At 39.0% G+C, this 20,080-nt stretch overlaps 1 protein-coding gene across 4 annotated transcripts in view; it reads left to right on the forward strand.

Moving 5' to 3' along the window:
* Nucleotides 1-3,451: 3,451 nt before the first annotated feature.
* per2 (period circadian clock 2) overlaps nucleotides 3,452-20,080 on the forward strand; it is a 30,132-nt gene continuing 13,503 nt past the window's right edge. For 2 of the 4 annotated variants that reach the window (XM_008434189.3, XM_081598669.1), the window contains exons 1-16: nucleotides 3,452-3,635; nucleotides 3,750-3,842; nucleotides 8,191-8,711; nucleotides 14,668-14,760; nucleotides 14,882-15,036; nucleotides 15,524-15,645; nucleotides 15,733-15,934; nucleotides 16,596-16,647; nucleotides 17,069-17,211; nucleotides 17,315-17,393; nucleotides 18,070-18,176; nucleotides 18,261-18,414; nucleotides 18,537-18,651; nucleotides 19,185-19,337; nucleotides 19,476-19,566; nucleotides 19,664-19,835. In XM_008434189.3, the coding sequence (XP_008432411.2) occupies nucleotides 8,293-8,711; nucleotides 14,668-14,760; nucleotides 14,882-15,036; nucleotides 15,524-15,645; nucleotides 15,733-15,934; nucleotides 16,596-16,647; nucleotides 17,069-17,211; nucleotides 17,315-17,393; nucleotides 18,070-18,176; nucleotides 18,261-18,414; nucleotides 18,537-18,651; nucleotides 19,185-19,337; nucleotides 19,476-19,566; nucleotides 19,664-19,835 (2,057 nt within the window). In that variant the 5' untranslated portion in view covers nucleotides 3,452-3,635; nucleotides 3,750-3,842; nucleotides 8,191-8,292. The remainder of the gene's footprint in view (nucleotides 3,636-3,749; nucleotides 3,843-8,190; nucleotides 8,712-14,667; nucleotides 14,761-14,881; nucleotides 15,037-15,523; nucleotides 15,646-15,732; nucleotides 15,935-16,595; nucleotides 16,648-17,068; nucleotides 17,212-17,314; nucleotides 17,394-18,069; nucleotides 18,177-18,260; nucleotides 18,415-18,536; nucleotides 18,652-19,184; nucleotides 19,338-19,475; nucleotides 19,567-19,663; nucleotides 19,836-20,080) is intronic. The other 2 variants (XM_081598668.1, XM_081598667.1) reach the window with 2 other exon arrangements.

A 20,080-nucleotide genomic window follows, 5' to 3' on the forward strand; every position in this document is an offset into this window, starting at 1 on the left:
ATTTATTCAATATCTCTACCAGGGCGGCCAGGGTGCAGCATTATTGACAACAGCTTCCACAGAAAAGACCAAACTAAGATTAGAAGAAAATTGTGATACTTCATCCAAGTTTCATCCAGGGACTCGCACATTTTTTTGAGTGAGAAATTCTGCTGACATTTTATGCTGAAAAATCTTAAATTTGAGTTTGTGAGTCTGTCTAACAATTCACTAAGAATACTTTCCCATCCAACACGGTTCGTTTGTCCTTTCACAGGTGAATTTGTGCTTACAGGCAATGTTCAACATTATTACGCTTCCGAATAAATATTGGGATGTTGAGTCAGATAACAGGACAATACGATGTTTATTTAGCTAGAAAGAAAGACCAGGAGTTGGCAGACGTTTATCAAAAGGAAGATACGTATATTTAGCCCAGTGGGATATTAGCTCACAAAATTAGCCTCAGGGGTCCGTGCTAATGACGTTCAAACTGTGGAAATAGCACAAGTGGATGTGAGGGTGGGAGGCAAAGACTGCAGGATGTTTTATCCTGTGGGAGTGTGCAGTAAGCTTCTCTCTGCTGCTGCCCACACAACCCCAATGAGTTATTTGTGGCTCGCTCGCACACACACGCAGCTTCAAAACTGGCGTGATAATCTATTGTTACGTGTCCGACTTGTATCTTGTTGTGGTTTTGTGAAAAAGTCTTCTAAGCAATTAAAGTAGCTCAAATGAAAACGGTTTTATTTTCAGTTTAAAGCTACTGCTTTTTAAAGGTCACAGTGTAGTTACAACATTTAGCATCAAAGATAAAAGGCAGAACTTACTGTTCTTTTCATCCATGTTTTACCTCATGTGCCCCTTTTTTATAAGCCTGGAGAGAAAAAAAAAACCTTTTCGACAATTAGGCCCAGCGGTGCCTTTGGTTTTTGGTTTTAGAGCAATCTCTACTGTTTTATAGTGTAATTAAACATTACCTTGCTCTAGTCTTTAAGTGCAAATGAGTAAAATATTTAGACAATAAAGCCTTTATTGGAATATTAGAAGCAGCTAAAAGTGACCCCGCAATAAATCCTTTTGCCATGAAGGTCGTAAGGCTATGGCTTCAATATATAGTGCCAATCTTCTTCTGTAGCATTTCACAAGTTGATGCTTACAGAGAAAATAATTTCTGTTAAAAAAAATAGAATAAAAATGTTTAATGTTAAATTATTATTATTATTTATTTTAAATTAATTTTTGTGGCCTGCTAAATTTTGTAATTTGATGATTTGGCAAAATTTCCCACCTCCAGCACAACTCAAATGATTGCACTACCTCTTTAACATTCCTTCACGCCTGTCATCCTTTCATTTAATCCAGGCGTGCAGCACTAAAACATGCAGGACAGGGCAGCTGTCCTGCAGAATTTTATTTTATTTTTTTCTAGCATCGCTCCCATTCAATTGCTTTGTGTGCAGAGAGTATTTAATGGGTGCCATGGAGACCTGGTGACTCCCAAAGTGTCATGTCAAGTGAACTTTTGACATGTTGATCCCTTCTTACTCACTGTGGGATGGGAAGTATGCCTGGATTAAGAACACAAAAACATATAAACAGCAACACCAACAATTGCTCCAAAAATGACAGTGAAGTGAATCAACACTGAGCATATACTTAAATATTTCATAAAGCAGAGGACTGTTAAAAAAAGAGCAAGTTGTAACTAAATTGAAAACCAAATCTTCATCTCCACAGTATTTTTAGCGTATTACCCTGACGCACCACTTCTAAAGGCTCCAACGACAATATTTGATGGATTCAACTTGTACGGTTTTAACTGACTCATTGTTTGTATCCCTCAGTGGGCTGTTGGAGCGGTACCAGTGGTTCTAATGATCATAAGTGGTTGTCGTCTTCCTCCACCCCCACATTGCTGGGGATGCCCTCATCTCCATGGAGAACTTGGTTACAGCCCGGCCCACGTACACCTCCTTTTGCGTCACTCTGACTCTTTTACTTTCATCAAAAAAGGAAACATTTCCTCTGCATGATCAAGTTGCTTGCAAGCCATAAAAGGGCTACAAGGAAATTGTCACCAAATGTTCAGTAAGATCATTTTTGTATCTAATTGTGACATTCACTGTACAAAGCTGGCAGACTTGTATTTCACTTTTTATTTGGAACAAATTAAAACTATGTTCTGCTATTTCACCATGAACTCCTCTATGTTTTTGAGGGGGACCTCAATAACTGTCATGTGCATCAGAGATGGACAGATTTTAGGTTATGCCCTGCATAATGTCACTATTTGGCTGTGTAATATGCAATATCTCCCCTTTAAGCTGAATTTGAAGTACTGCAATGAAATTAGAGTAATAACTTTTGCAATTTGATTTGAAACACTGCCAAGAAATAGCAACATCAATAAAATATTCTAGATATCGGAGTGGAAATTTTCATGTAGTCCCCATAATTCCTAATGTCGCTCATTTGCATCACACCTACATTTTTTATCTATTTTATGTCATGTCTTCAAATTAGCATTCACTACTTCAGACCTGCTTGGCAGCAAAAATCTATATATTTTTCACACGTTTTTGAGTAAAATGGGGTTTGAAGAAGCTAGGAATCCTAGGAAACAGGATAGACCACTTTTAAGGTCATTCTAAGAATGTTTTAAGGATTTAGAGACAACATGTATAATTATATTATTATATTATAAAACCTTTTAAAACTCTATTTCGACATGTCTGCTGTGGAGTGCCCAGTTTCACGTGCACATCTGTATTTGTTCAACTATGCGTCATTGAAATTTATATGGCATATGCCCTAAATTCCTTTTCACGATGTTTAGTATGCTCCTCACGGGGCTCACGTTCCCGAATCTTCGAAGTTATGTAAAGCATCAAAACAGAAACATTTTACGTCTCTTTTAGTGATATAATACGCCTCCTCAGCATCACGCAGACCTAACATATACCACACTGTGAACAAAGTGCATTATCTCTTAAATTAATTTTACGTAATAAAGACTACAAATTGGAAACACTTTCCAAAAGACCTCGAGAGATATCACATTTCTGTTCAGGCAAACTTTTTTTTTGCTTACGTGAATGACTGCGCACAAACAGTCCCCGCCACATTGCCATGCACACACTTGTATAACCTTTTAGATAACAGCCGGTCGCTCTGAGCCGTTATGAGCCAACCCTGGCCACTGCTTCATTCACCGGCTTCTCCGTCGTAGTGATTTGCTCTCTCATCACACTGCCAGCAGCCGTGGGTTTCCATGTGAAAAGCCCGTCACAACCTTATATAAAACGACTGACAGCATAGAGGACGAATCACGATGCGGAGCGGTGGTTATACTACCCGCCTACGCCAGCTCGTGACACGCTGATTGGTCCGAATCACGGAGAGGCGATGACTGGCTTTCATTTGGACCAATGGGAGAAGAGCAGTAGGAAGGGCTAGAAAATGGGCTTGTAATGAGGTCACTGCTTGCGTTGGAGATTCAGGGCAGTGCGTGGACACCGGAGCCGGGGAGAGAAATTTGTGAAAGCAGCCCAGAAGGAGCGGACGGACCCAGTCCTTCAGAAAAGGTAGCCGTATCTTCAAGAATTTTATTCCACGGAACCACCGGAGAAAATAGAGTTGAAGCCCTCCGTGAGGTTAGTGAAGCTTATTATATGTCCGTATGAAATAATGAGTTGGGTATTGCATTATAAGGTTACACCTCAATTAACTGGACGTCTGCCCTCTTGGCTGCTGGAAATTTGCTGCAGCTGACCGGGGCTTTAAGGAACTTGGCATACGGCGAGTGAAAGCATCCAGAAAGAAAGTTGAAGCAGTAAAACTGGCGCAGAGTGGCCGGAACGGTGAGTCCCTTCTGGAGCTCAGTAGATACAGTGGATAGGTGAACTCTGTGGTGTCAGTGTCACATGAAAACGCCGGTACGGATACACTTATGTAAAGCGTTATGCTGCAGTTGCACATGGCACAAGTTCACATGCCGCTCCGATTGGGGAATATGCGGTACGAGGAGCTGAGTACAAGGAGGCTGGCAGAATTAACCATTCATTCATTGTAATTATTACATGAGTGAGAGCACAGTGACTACAACTTTAAAGATGACAGGGGCAGCGCCAAGGGAGGGGTGGTGGGGTGCGGAACCTCTAGTATTATATAATTATGGTATATAATACTTTTATTCTTTTATTATAGTATGTAGAAATGATCAGGTCATGCATGAATTTTTGCATTTTTGCAAGTTCTCTTTGTGGATTCTCTATGCTTACTCCAGTGACTTTCTCTGACCCAGAAATATGCCTTTATGGTTATTTGGCCTGAGTCCATTCAAGAAATTTTGGCCCCGATTTCTGACTTGGTTGCTGGAGATATTTAGGCTACCATTCCCCGCATAGCACTGCAAGGGTTACGAGGATGTCGGAAATTATTGGATGGTTATTTTCTTATTTTCATGTTTATTGTTTCTTGTTTTAATGTCTTTCACTCACTCTTGGGCCTGGATCACCTAAGAAAGTATGACATTTGTAGAGTTAGAGTTTTGAAATCATGGACACTGGATTTTGTTTTACAATAAAAATAGAATATTCTAATATAAAGATGCTTAGTAGGCTGATCAATGGAAGTGGAGTGACTTTAAAAGCGTCTGCCACGTTTTAGCTTTGACACTTTTCAGTCTTACTGTTTGGTTTAATCCAGTTCACCACAATGTGATTATGATCTCTTCAGTCAGGCATTTAACTGCCTCAGAGATGAAAGATAAGTGAACTGAACCTGAATCTGATTTGAAAGTGTTATAGCAGTGTCACATCTCTTTCACTCACCTTAAATCAGATAAAGTGCAGTGGAAAGCTTTGCACGCTATTCAGGTGGAGGCTGCTCTCTGCTAATATCTACCAGCCTGCGGCAGTAAAATGCAAACATGTAGTTGTCAAAGGTATCCCAGGGACTACTCTGTGTCATACCCTTGTAAGCAACCAAAGCATCATACTCCAGCCTTATTTTTTAAATACGGCTTTAAAATACGGACCTCAGATTGAAGTTGACTTTAATGGTTGCAGAATAATACAGCCAACTTCAGCTTGTCTTCATGAATGGAGTGGGAGGAGACAAGATGTTTGACGCAAGTAGAGGCTGACAAGAGATTTGTTATTTAGATCTGTTAATCATACAGTTGAAATCAGAGGGAAGGGTTGCCATGTCTACAGGTCTCCACAGACACACACGGCGGCAGAGCAAAAAGATCAGGAGTGGAGAAGTTAAATTAGCATATTTATGTTCTCAAAGCTGATCTGAGTAGTTGTTTCCGAAAGGAACATTTTAAAGTGTCACTAATATGATGGTGCCAAAAGTGCTAGTGCAACCTTTTGAGAGCACAGAGAAGTTCTTGCCAGCCTGTGCATGCCCTCTGATTTAGCTAAACTTTGGGTTCGAGACCAACATGAACTAATATTAAGGTTGGCAGTCGCTATGCAAGATGCATGTTACAACAGAAGGCAGCTGAGGTTAGGCACAGGACCGTGCACCAAAAAAGTGACAGCACTGAATCTTCATTCATCAATGTTAAAAAAGAGAGACATTTTTTGTGAAGTTGTTCTTAATTACACAAAAATGAATGCAATAAAGTCTTGTGCGCAGGGTAGTGACACAAATGCAATAGTGATGAATGAAATTCTGACTTAAATCATGGCTTTTTCTAAATTTTGTTATTTGGTTACAATCAATGCATAAACTTTTTTTATTGGCGAGTTTGACTTTGCATAGGATTTAAGTTTCTTCATGTTATCCTGATCATTGCTGAACAGGGTACCAAGGAGTTTTCGCCATCTAGACAATCAATTTTAAAGGCTGAAAACGTCAGAAAAGGTCTATCGGACTTAGGTTAAATGTTCTAACATCAGCGATTTAGAAAATAAGGATAAGAAAGGCAGGATGTTATGAACTGTTGTTATTTGAGCTAAAGGAAAATTGTCTGACAGTTTTTATCTTCCTACTTATTATAACTTTATGTCTCATTGATTTGTGCTGTCTCTGAATGAAGCTTTACACCATTTAACAATTAAATGAGTTTAAATGATTTGTCATACTATTCCAAATAGATTTTGAAGTTCTACCTCAGCCAAATGTTCCTTTTAACCACCAACAAGTGTTCGTGTGGATTAAATTGGCCATATAGTGTGATATATATATATATATATATATATATATATATATATATATATATATATATATATATATATATATATATATATATATATATATATATATATATCACACTATATGGCCTATGTGATATAAAATTTCCCTTCTCACCCTCCTCGGGTGGTCTGTTTCATCCTCTGAGCTCGGGTCCTCTACCAGAGGCCTGGGAGCTTGAGGGTTCTGCGCAGTATCTTGGCTGTGCCTAGAACTGCACATTTCTGGACTGAGATGTCTGATGTTGTTCCTGGGATCTGTTTTAGCCACTGCTCCAGTTTGGGGGTGACTGCCCCGAGGGCCCCGATGACCACAGGCACCACTGTGGTCTTCACCTTCCAGGTCTTTTCCAGTTCCTCCCTGAGGCCCTGGTACTTCTCCAATTTTTGTCCGGTTGGTTATATATATATATATATATATATATATATATATATATATATATATATATATATATATATATATATATATATATATAATTGTGTTATCTTTCTCATCTTGCGGTTTCAGACACCTGCGCCTTATTGACCGTACCTTAATGTCGAATGTACGTCATAGCTTTTATAGAGCGCCAGCCAGACGGTGCACCCTTTGACCGGAGAAGCATCATTTAATTGAGTCAGTCCATGTGCTGATTACATTATGAGGAAGAGTCTGATGACTCTGCAGAAATTAAAAAAAATGTGAAAAGTGCTTTGGGAAGCAAAGTCCACTGTGATTGGTTTTTAAAATGATCAGTGGATTCCCGACGGAGACGAAGGAAAGCCAGATTTTTTGGTCCTCTGCTCCTTTCTCTGCAGCTGCTCAGCTGGAATTTATTTATTGGCAGAGACAAAGAAAGATATGTTGAATTTGCATTAGTGCACAGGTGCATTGGACACAAATAGCCTCACTTACAAAAAAATAATATAGTTGATCATTTATAGTTGATCTGTAGGTATCTTGTTAGCAGTCTCTCCTTACATAGAAATGCCCAAAGGAAATACTTTAATGTAATTTCTAAATGTTGAAACATGTTTGCAGTGTCTGCTGTTGCACAATCACCTGACTTGGATTGATCCTAAGCTAATAAATAAAGAATCTCCCACTTTGGTAACTAGTACAATCTTTTGGACTTTGTGGTTTGTCGGGTTGTCAGATTGCTCTTTCATATTTGGACTATAGACTTTCAATTGCGTCTCCTGCCTCAGTTGCACTTTCTGACAGGGAAAAAACAGCTCAGTAAGTGCTTTGAGAAGTTCAGAGCAGCCTGTTCACTGTGCAGAAACATTCTGTGAGTAATGTCTCTAAGTTACATGGGGGAATGGGTCCAAGTCACTGCATTTTGTGAAGGGGATTTTTTTATGATCCTAACCACAGTGAGCTCAAGTGCTGCATCATAGATTTCTTTTTTCTTTGCAGATTTACTTTCTTTTTCCTGACGTCACATTTTGTTTATATCATGTAGTTTAATTAACTCCATCTTGGCCTGAATATTGTTGTTGTGTTGTTCTCCAGTCCCACCTTCAGATAATTATAGTTTCCTCTTTCAGATTTTTGATTCTCATTTAACATTACCCCGTTTTATGTTATAGCTTCATAGAACATCAGAGGAGTCCAGCAGGGTATTCAGGGGTCCAGGGTCAAACCATACAATGTTTCAAATATGACACTAGACCAAGGGCAGAAGGAAGCCTTTTGAAGTAGGATTGGTGAAATGTTTTTTTTTTTCTGTTCTTAATTTTGTGGAAGCGTTATTCCTCTTATATTTATGTAGTTGTTCAAATGAACACGCTGATACAATCTTATGTTGAAAAATCATCATGGCATTGACTATTTGGCACCACTGGATACAAATGCAGAGAAAAATCTTTCCTGTCTGGAGCTCATGTCAAAGAACTTTGCATGTTTCATAAAATTTTAAACATAATTTTTTCCTTCACTGGATAAGTCATGTATTTTGTAAATATTTAAAACCGTAAATAGAAACAGTCATTCATGTTTATCACATGTGGTCTCTTTCCACAGATCAGTTCATTTACTTTACATCCATTCAGCTGTCATCCTACTGACAATGGGATGACTGCGTTCTACCTAACCTGAAACAACCCCAGGAAATACCTCCTCCTGATGTCAGACGATTCAGACTCCAAGCCCTATCCCTTGCCGGTTCCGGCAGATCGGGATGGAGCCTCGGCTTCGAGCAGTTCCGTCTCCAGCGGAGCCTCGGGGTGCAGTCCCATGGCACAGATGCGCTGGGTGGGCAGCTACGCCCAGGGCAGACCTGACCTTGGACTGCCCTCCGAGGGCAGTGACAGCAGCGGTCAGGACCCCGCCCTCTCTCCTCACAACGTGCGCAAGACAACGCGTTCTCGGTTGTCCCCCGAGGAGGACGTGGAGATGAAGAGCAGTGGGTCCAGTGGTAGCGGGACAGAATCGCATGGCAACGAGAGTCATGGGAATGACAGCAACGGCCACGAGTCAACGGGCAGCTCCAACAGCCGCAGTAAAGACTCGGCATTGCTCGAATCTTTAGGTAGCAATAAAAGGTAAGAGATGGCAGAACTTTCTCTCCTTTACCGTAATTTCTTATTACAAATTTAAAAAAAGACATGCCACTTAGTTTTCCAATCTGTGCCAATTTACAGTAACTTCCTCTTCCACCACAGTAAGAAGGTGCAAGGTGTAAGAAGGTGTTTTTTTAGGTGTTGATCAGAGAAATTTATTTTTTGTAGTGATGGGATGTTTTTGGACTTCATTAGAATTTTAATTAATCATTTACAGACTTGTAGATTTACCAACCGAAGCTTATGTAAATGAACAGCATGGGGTCTCCTGGAAGAGCTATCGCTACAGGGGCCTTTACAAGTACACTCAACTCTGTCAATTACGACTACAAGTTTAATAGGAATGACCTGAAATGAAGTGAATGTGAACAATACTACTCGACAACAGAACCGTTAGACAGATGCTTCTTAGAGCACAGAACAACCAATAAACTGCTTTTCCTGCTAATATGGCTCCATGTCAGTAGGTCCATTTGTTCCTCTCTTCTAAATGTTCACTCTGAATGGCAAAAAGGGTAAAATCACCTGATCCCTTTGGCAAAACAGAAGACAAAACCTTGTCTGGTTACTCTCACCAGAAACGAGAAAAATAAATCGCCATTGTCAGTGAAAGTTTGGTGTATTTTGTCAAGAATGCCACACCATATTCATTCAGACTCAGTTCCTCTGTCTACAGAAGTGCGGATATATCAACTGGCTAATTACCATTCCTGAGTAAAGCTAAAAAATTTTACGTAGTCATCACTTTCTATTCAACACAAAGAGACAAAGAGACAAACTTCACTCTCCTAAATCAAATTTTAAAACCTTTCTGGGCAGCAGGACCTCAACAGAAACGACTGGGATAGTTTACTTATCAAACATAAAAAGAAGTTTACAAGCAGCAGTATGCACCTTATCTTTGTCATAAAATTGAACGTGAAATTAGGTTTAGGGATTTAGCCATGCAGTCATTCACCTCTAATGTAGGCTGATCATTGATTGTGATGCAGTGTCAAAAACAGTTCAGTTTTTGAAGTGAGACTTTTGCTAGTAGATCAACAAAAAGGTTAAAAATAGTATTAAGAGTCACTGGGGCCCACCTTATTGATGTCAGATAACAGCCATTGCTTATAATTAACACTCCTGGAATCTTTTACCACTTAAATTGAATATTCTACTACTTAATTGTACTCTTGGGATTTCTAATAGGGGAAGTTATGCTGAATACATTTATGTTCTCAAGCATTTATCGTCATGATTACCGATGGCATTTCAAGGGCATTTTATTTAAAAATGAGACAGTCTGTGCTGTCATGTTTTTAATGGCTCACAATGATTGGAGGTGTGAGCATTGAATGCTTAACTAATGTCAGAAGTAGAGTGAATCAAAGCTCGCTAAGCGTTTAACCTTAAAAATTAGTATTAGTAAAAATGTTCTCTCCATGAACTGCCCTTCAGAAACATAATTTTTAAATGGTACCTTGTAAATTGGACACTCCATTCAGTGAATCACTGTTAGCTGAACTCTTTTATAACTCAGAATAGGCTACGAGATTCTCGCAGAAAGATAACATTGGGTAAAAATACCATAGCTTCTTGGTACTTGCAGTAGAATTTGTGAAAACAGATAAGCTCATCTGTTTTTTCTCCTCTGTTGCAAATGCTTAACCGAGAGCAAAGTATTTTTTTGACCCTTAAGTGATATGTACTTAAGGTTTTTTTATTCATATATCTCAACTTTTGAAATAAATCTTGGATAGCACCTTTAATTTCATGAGTTTCTGTGACATCAAACCGTTTTTCTGAGACATAAGAATTGGTTTAAAACAAAAAAAAGAAAAAAGAAAGCTTTAAAATTTGCAGAATATTTTCCTGTCATCATCATGTCCAGAAATAGACCCAGACACTATACAGCTTGTCCAGGAAACATACAGAGCAGAGGAACAAATACATGACTGTATCAACCAGCGGGAAAAGCAAATTGATGTCATCTTGAAGGCTGGAAGCTAGCTTTTCTTCAATGCCAGATGGGCCATGTCACGCTTTCCTACTCCTTGTTGCCATGACAATGCACTGTTTGTGTGTGTTTATCTCTGGGTGGAGCAACTCGGTCGCAAGCTCTGACGTCTTTACTCACGCTAGGCTCTGCCTTACTTTGACCTGCCCTTGCTGCTTGAGATCCAAGCCTTTTTTTTTTAAACCGCTCCTTTTCCGCCACGGTCTATTTCCCTTCTGGCATCTAAAGCTCTGTCTGTCGACAGAATGACGTATTTTAAACCCACATAACTCTTTCTGGTTTTGTGTTGCTACATAGCACTCCTGTCTGCCAACTCTGAGTCAGCTCAGTTTACTTTCTACATTTTTTGTTCTCCAGTTTTAGGAGGTTCACCTCAGAATGTTTTTGTACTTGTCTACTCTCTTGATATAGATCTGTATGTATATATTAACTTCTGGAAAAGCAAGTGATTTAATCACAACCAAATATTAGCCTATTAAACTCAACATGTCGACAACATTGCATTTTCTAAAAGTTAGGACACTCTATCCCTAAAAGATTATCAGACGCCCTTTGGCTTTTGCATGTACTGCATGCTTTAGTGTCTCAGTGGGATTAAGATCTGGCCTTTGATGAGACCCAGGATCTTTCGTTTCTTAGTAATTGGTCAGTTCTCGACGTTACCAGCATATTTTGTGTCCCTGTCATGTTGCTCTGCTTCGGCTCTATTTGTTTTTCATATGGTTTCACAATTCTCTCAAGCGTCCTTTGATAGTCAGTAGATAAAGGCCACATCCTGCTGCAGAAGATCTTCCCCATTACACTTTCAGCTTTGTGCTTCTCAGGACAAGAAGAATAAGTGTTACCAATGGCATTACTTCAAAAGACTCTGACAACTGGCCCATGTTGACCTTATTGTTACCTTAAATTCTAACTTTAGTTTGTCTATGCAAAATTAGCCAAACCTGTGGTTTAAACAGCCAGTTTATCAAATTTTAAACTCAGTTAATGTTATCAATTCTTCTCATCTTGCTGCAATGTCAAACTAATGGCAAGAAAAAAATAGTCTGCAGTTATGAAAAAACTACAAAGGCATTCAAAGCCTATTTCCTTAGTACCTACTAATATCAGTGATCAGTTTATTTATCATGTCCTACTGACACTGTTTTAAAAATAATAATCCTGTACCTGTTTCAATAAAGAAAATAAATGCGTTGCTTAAAATGACCACATGTTCTAACATGTCTCTTAATACTAATATTAATATGCCAATTCATCAGGTGAATACCGCGTGTCCGTGCCAAAGTCAAACATCCCCTTTGTGACATTTATTGGTGAGCTTGCGTGCAAGTGGCAAGGGCTTTCTGGAGTTTATTCAGAGATCACTGATAAGTGATGCATTTTTATGGCTGCACTGTTTTATTTCCCAGAAGCCAAATGCTACACACATCTAGAATTACATCACTGCAATACTTTCTGCTTATTGTTTTACTGAGTGAGCTCCTCTGTGCCACAGATCCTGCAGGTTTCCTGAATGTAGGCAGAAAAAATTACAGTAGATTGCAGCTTAAAACATTTTCCACATTGTTCAGGTGTATTATTTTGACTAATGACTCTGTCCGTCTGTAAGGCTTTGATCTCATTACACTAGAAAGATGATTTACTCTGATAAGCATGGACAGTCTGGTCAGCTAATTTTCAGTGCCATAGGGTCGATTGATACAAATCAAATATTGAAAAGAGATCAAATTATGGATCAAAACAGGAAGCAAATGTGTGAATGGATTCAATTAATTTACTAATAGATGTGTTTTGAATTCATTCCCATCACATTCAGTGAGAAAAAAAAAAACCTATGAAAGCCAAGTGGAAAACGTCCCTTGCCATTTTTAAATGTAATACCTTTGGTGTCCCAGTTATGTCTCTTAAACATAAAGGAATCAACAACCTGTCAGTAGAAGATTTTTAATTAAACAGGACCAGCTTCCTCTGACCTTCATTTTGTGTTTCTGCTCCCAGAGGACAACTGAAACGTCTCTTACATCGCCTCTTTCAGCGCCTCTTTCAGCGCCTCTTTCAGCGCCTCTTATATAACTTTCCCCTGACCTACAGACTCCCTGCCATGATACCAATTAGCTTACTGGACACTAAGACATATTTAGACTGTCTAGTCTAAAACCAGCTGTTGCATTGTGCAGGACAGAAGGCTATTTAGATTGAATTAGATTCCTTCTTTGGCTCAGGAAGGCTATTTGTGAAGATGTTACCTATTCTGAGCAGGTAATCAGGGTTATTTATAGTTGTTCAGTTTTAGTTCAGATGACTCAGGTTCTCAGACAGCTGCTAATAGCCTTGCTCTAAGTCTGGTGGCTAATTCTTTATGTATATTATAAGAAGTGTTATATAGGCAAGTAGGGCAGACCTGTTGATTTGCAGTTGCAAGTTTCTGCTGTTTTCTGTTCAGATTTCACCACAGTGTCAGCTGAAAAGAAAAAAAAAAGTTTTGTACTCTCAAACTTGTGTTCAGACTGAAACCACGTGTGGCATCTCTGGGAACTAAAGGCTTACACTGTACTTGGACTCACCTGTGCCAGGAATAACGATTAGCTCTATTTTTGAGCAGGCATGCTAGATATAGGTAGTATGCAGTGTTGATGTTTGTCATAAGCTTCTGGGTTAACACCCCTTATATTAGATACATGGTACAAAGCTAATAGAGTTAATACAAACAGGAAATGTCTAAACGGTCAGCCATGATGGATATTCCTGGATTTCTGTTAGCAGAGCTCCAGATTGTTTCTCAGCTGAATGAGATTATGAGTTGTTGTCTTAGAGCTGTTTACTGTAAATTCTTATAGATCTGTTATTGTCTGAGGGTGTTGAGCCTGAATGAAGGTTGTGGTTTGTTTGATATGGTGCAAATGTTTTCTGTAGTTGAGGTCAAACAAATCCTGTTTATGTCGGAAGTAAAACTTTCTTTTCTCATGTACGTATGTTTTCCTTAATTCACGTCAGCAGGACGTTGGTTTAAAAACAGCTTTTAAATGAATAATACAAACATGAACCATGCATGAACAATGAACATGATAGACTTTTGTCCGTGCTGCCTCTTTGTAAATGAAAACATAGAAAAGCTAAACAGAGGATAAAATGAGGATAAGATTAAAAAAAAAAACACTTGTGTAATATTTCAATTATCTGAGAGTTTAAATTTGGTTGTTCTCCTCAAAATTACCAGAAAAAAGACTTGAAACCTATCTATATGTGTGCATTGATTGTATATAATATACCACTTTCATTTTTTTAAATTCAGATTCAGCTGTACTGTAGATAATGGAGTCAGACTGAAGGCCAGAAACGGTCTGCATTGAAAAAATATCAAGCACACCTTTCTAAATCTGAGCACCAAGAGAACAAGCAGCGATTTTTGCCCACTGCTTGTTCTCTGCCCCCACTTGTGTTTTGACCTCACACTTGACCACAGTGCTGTTTTGTTGCTGTGCAGCCAACTGAGCTGCGGGGAATAATTTGGGTCCTTCAAGTAGGATGACAAAGACTTCAGGATAACAGTGTGATTTTTGTTTTGTTACTTGGCTGCTAAATGTGCAAAATTGGATCTGAAGCTCAAAAGACGATGTTACAGGATTCACAAAAGGCATATGAAAACAGCTGATCTTCTTTTAGCTTGAGTTAATAACAGGCCCAAAGTGTGAAAATGGGGACACTTGTCCTTTTAAACTGAAAGAAAGTCGAGCGCCTCACACGCGTGTGAAAAACATGTGATAAGTCTGTACTTCAGAGAAGAATCATTTGCACCTAATTGTTCTCCTTCTGCTTACTTTGAACTGTCGAAAAGCTGGTTGATTAAACATCAGCGTGAAATCTCTTTTTTTGGAACAGAAGTGATTTTTACTCCATTTTCAGGTTGCAATTTGAAAATGTTACTTCTCTCCTGCACAGCTCCAACTCCCACAGCCCATCGCCTCCCAGCAGCTCCAACGCCTACAGTCTGCTGAGCTCGGAGCAGGACAACCCTTCAACCAGCGGCTGCAGGTTAGCTCAATGACCGCCGCTGCTGTCAGGATCAAGATCTTTATTTAGTCTGTTTGTAAGAGTCCCTTTTCATTAGTGCTATCAGTGATGACTCTTGGTTGTTTACTTGTCCGTCTTGCAGTAGTCAGGAGTCCGCGAAAGCCAAGAACCAGAAGGAGGTGATTAAAACGCTGAAGGAGCTCAAACTCCACGTGCCAGCTGACAAGCAGCACAGCAGCAAGTCGACCACGCTGAGCGCGCTGAAATACGCCCTGCGCTGTGTGAAGCAAGTGGAAGGTTTGTTGCAGATAACAACCTACTCTGCCTTCTCCGTGCTTCCGATTGTTTTGATCAACAATGTCTGTTTGCCTTTATGAGTTTTTATAGTTCTTTTTTCGAGTGATTCGCATTTATGAGTAAACGCAGGAATGCAGCCATTATTCATTCATTGAGACTGTCTTTTCTGAAGTGTTCAACTGAGAAAAAGGTGACGCTATAATTTTGAGCATCTTTTGCACATAGTCACAGAGGTAATGGCTTGTAAAATTGGCAGAAATTTTACAGGCCATTACTGTATAAAATGTACAGTATCAGTTATATGTCATGAATATCAACAGCTATTTATCCAGCGTAGGTGTTCGGTAGTACAGTTCTTCAGTTTTATCATTTTCATTATTAAAAAAATGTCCTTGGCATCAGTGTCGTGGGCGTCTTGGAAGACAATCCTCTCTGTGTTGTATGTTGAACAAATTTGGACAAAATCACTGCATCTTTTCTCTTTCAGCGAATGAGGAGTACTACCAGCTGATGATGGTCAATGACAGTCATCCCTCTGGCCTGGATGTTTCTTCTTACACCATAGAGGAGATAGACAGCATCACTTCAGAGTACACCCTCAAAAGCAACGTAAGACCAAGTCTTTGTTTTTTTCCTCTCCGACTGGTGCACGTCACAGGTTTAAGATTTTTTCTCTTTTTTTTTGGGCATCTACAGGACATTTTTGCAGTGGCGGTGTCTCTGAGCACAGGAAAAATCATCTACATATCTGACCAGGCTGCCTCCATCCTCAACTGTAAACGAGATGCTTTCAAAGACTCTAAGTTTGTGGAGTTTCTTATGCCGCAGGACATCAGTGTGTTCTACAGCTTCACCACGCCGTACCGCCTGCCGTCCTGGAGCATGTGCACTGGAGCAGGTACCGAGAGCTACATGTCTCTCTCCAAACCACTGGCTAAGTTCAGACAATGTTCAATGTATGGACATTGTGTTGATGTTTGAGAAAGATCAACAAAATACTTTGAAAGTCCATTTATTTTATTTTATGTATGCAAATCAATTTAGACTCTAATTTACACAACACTGACAAACTGGTTTCCATTTTGTTACATGTGATAGCCACTCATTGTTCTTGAAAAAAAGCCTTTCAAAGTTATTGTCACACACAGAATAGAATAGAATAGAATAGAATAGAATAGAATAGAATAGAATAGAATAGAATAGACTTCTGAGGGCAATTGGTGGTGCAGAACTTTATTTTGGAGTATCAGAATAAAGGGAACGGAATAAAAATGCATGTTTTTAGATTTTTATTTGCAAAACAATCTTAAAAACCGTGTAACATTTCCTCAGCACGTGGTTGTAACATGACAGAATATGATGCAGCTTTAGATTAGGGAAATAAATTATGCATTTGACCCTCTTTCATTTATTATATATTCAATGTGTGCAGGTCCAGGTTTCTGAATGTTGCTTTTTGATGCATTTATTTAGACATGATGCATCTGCTTTTGGCTGCATCCTGTGTGGATCGTGTTCCCTTTGATTTTACATGTGTTTTTTTTTTTTTCCTGTTTCAGATCCGTCTCCTTCTGACTATATGCAGGAGAAGTCCTTTTTCTGTCGTATCAGGTGCGTTTTGCATCAGTTCCTGCACGTCAGTCCATCTGCTGCTCGTATTTGTTTGTTGGTTTTATTCATGCATTTAATTCCACTGCGGATGTTTCTCATTTTGTATAAGAGATCACATTCATGAAGGCCATAATAAGATGCTTTTTCTAGGTTAACCTGGAAGAAGCATTTTTATGGAGAAACACAAAAAAATTAAAAGAATTGCATTTGTTCAGGTGATTGGATTTTTCCTACTTTTGAAGGCCCAAAATTTAAGTTTCGTTTCTTTTATTTTCCTCATGTCTAAAGTGAAAATTTGCTCAACACTGCCCCGTGTGTTCAATTTGCAAACTAAGAGTAGATAGTTTTATTACATAGTTGACTGAAACATGCTGTTTTTTCGTGGGTTAACTCATTGCTAAATTGTTGTTCTGATATTCAGTGGCGGTAAGGAGTTCAAGGGTGATTTGCGGTACTATCCGTTCCGCATGACCCCTTATCTGATGAAGGTGCAGGATGTGGCTCATGATGAAGACCAGTTCTGCTGCCTCCTGCTGGCTGAGAGGGTTCACTCTGGATACGAAGGTAAAAACGCTGCTCTGACCAGAATATTAGCATACAAATATCTGAATTATTATTATTGTTTAAATATCAACAATTTCAATTATTTTCCAAAATTTGCTTGCAGCACCCAGAATTCCACCAGATAAACGCATTTTCACCACCACGCACACTCCAAATTGTGTATTTCAGGATGTGGATGAGAGGTAAGGTTTCAGTGCACTTTGTGTACGCTTGCAGCGCCTTGCAAATCTTTTCATGCCTTTTGAAGATTTTCACAATGAGTCGTTTTACAACCAAACCTTTTACATATTCTTGGGGGTTTCATGTGATAGAACAGCACAAAGTCAAATCTTATTTACAAAGTTCTTTAAAAACAACAAGCACAGGCACTAACCACAGTTCAGAAAATAGTAAGTATAGAAATAATAAAGATTAACAAATAAAAAACAGAATAAAACTCATGTAAAAATAATAAATAAGAATACACAAGGTATACATCAGGAAAACTATAAAAATTACTAAAGAAACTGTTCCATAACTTTGAAGCTGCAAAAGCAAATGCCCTTTGCTTTAAAAGTAGCAAAGTGAAAGGAAAGCGAAGGTTTTAGGTTTGGGTTTTAACTGGACCAAACTTAAACAAGAATATTCTGAAGTATTTCAGTGTAGCTCTGGCTGTACGTTTAGTGTCATTATTCACCCAACAACAAAAAATCTTCAGCAGCTTTGTTGTTGTTCGTTTCTTCTTCTACTTTATTTTAGTCTATTATGTTGTGGTTGTAATGTGACAAAATCTAAACAAAAAACCTTAAAGGCCATTTTATATTCCAAATACTAAATACGTAACACTAATAGAGATAATCTTTTCATGTTGTGTGTCAGAGCCGTTCCTCTCCTGGGCTACCTCCCCCAGGACCTCATCGGTACTCCGATTCTTTTCCACCTGCATCCCAACGACCGGCCCGTCATGCTGGCCATTCATAGAAAAAGTGAGTCTATGGATCAAACAGATCTAGCATCAGCTATGCGTACGCCAAGATCTGAGTTTTAATTCTTCGTATTTTATACTCCAGTCATACAGTACGCAGGGCAACCATTCGACCACTCGTCCATCCGCTTCTGTGCTCAAAATGGAGAATACATCGTCCTGGACACCAGCTGGTCCACCTTCGTGAACCCCTGGAGCAGAAAGGTTTCCTTCATTATCGGGAGGCATAAAGTTCGCATGTGAGTACTGCTCATGTTTTCTGTGCAGAAGACAGTTTTTACTGAAGCTCTGCATAGAAAAGTTTTTATCAGATTTTAAACTTTCTTTTAAGTCATTAACTGTTGATGTGTTTTTCCACCAGGGGCCCCATGAATGAGGACATTTTCATGGCTCCGGTCTCATGCAAGGGTCACATGAAAAATATGGACTCAGATATCCAGGAAATAACAGAGCAGATTCATCGGCTTTTGCTGCAGGTGAAAGAAGACGGCCCCTAACAATACTGTGCAAAAGTCTGCAGACTTTCTTTTAATCCTCTAAAGTAGCCTTGAATAGCAGTTCATCAGGCTTTCTGGAGATCTTTAGAAGTTTCTATTTGGACTTTCAATTTTAATTTTAATTAACAGCTAAAGATAATCGAATATAAAAAAATAAAACCTTGCATAGGGTAAATGATCAACTGAAGGATGGTTCAGGTCTTAGGTTTTGTTTCAGATCTTTGCTGGATTTTATGGCTATTTCTTTAAGACTTGACTTTCAGATAAAATTAATCTGCATTAAATAGTTATTTATCCTTGTTTGTGTGAGTTAATTGATCACTAGAAAGTCTGATTCTGGGGCAAATTCTAAATAATGGCATATAGATTATAGAGATAAAGCAAGCACTATTCCAAAAAAGATTAAAACTCAATAATTTGGGTGCAAAAAAAGACACATTTTGAGATATGTCAGCTTATCTTTATCTTGTTGTTTTTAAACTTTTTCTTCTTCCCTCTCCATCCTTGATCAGCCGGTTCACAACAGTGGATCGAGTGGTTACAGCAGTCTTAACAGCAATGAGTACCTTCAGGGCATGACCTCCTCCTCTAGTGAGAGCCTGAACAACGGTAAACAAGGAAAAATCCAACAAAAGGAAGGGGAGCAGAGCAGCAAAAGCAGACCTGTGAGTAAAACTGCACATACCTGTCTGATTTCACAGCACATTTTTTTTAATTTTTTTATTTTTTTGCTAAATCCCTGAAACCACTTAACTGCAAAGTGAGCTTCGGGAACAACTCATTAGTACAATTTCTTCCAAAAGCGTACTTTTCAGGAAATTTGCAAGGGAATTCATCTTCAGAAGAACCAAGAGCAGCAGACGGCAAAATCAGAACACAAACGAAGCAATGCCAGTAAGTCGGGTTTTTTTGTTTTTTCTTTTAAATAATCCAGTTATCGTTACATTTACGTCTTTATTCAGAAACTAATTTTTTGGTCTGTCTCTGCTAGTGTCAGGACAGAACAGCCAGGCGGTTGTACGTCTCAAAGACTCTGCTCCCCCGATCAGCTGGAAGGAAGCCACCGCCGCTGACAGTCGAGTCTCTTTTCACGAGGAGCTCGGCCTCAACGATCAGACTGCCTACTCCTACCAGCAAATCAGCTGTCTGGACAGTGTTATCAGGTATACAGATAAAAACAGACACTTTGACAAGCCAAGGTCCATTCTTCAGAAAAAGAAGCTGATCATTTTTTAAAACTGAAGGCTTTTAGTTTACCAAAAAGATTCTCTCAGTAAAACGCATTCTATTGAATCTAAAAGATTCAATAATTGTGATCTTCTCTGACCTGTTCTAGTCCACGCTTCTGCAGTGAAACAAAGTGTCAAACATGACACATCTTAAAAATATGATACTTTGGTTCTCCGTA

This window comes from Poecilia reticulata, chromosome 17 (assembly GCF_904066995.2).
Source record: "Poecilia reticulata chromosome 17, P_reticulata-male-v2, whole genome shotgun sequence".
Classification (NCBI taxonomy): domain Eukaryota; kingdom Metazoa; phylum Chordata; class Actinopteri; order Cyprinodontiformes; family Poeciliidae; genus Poecilia; species Poecilia reticulata.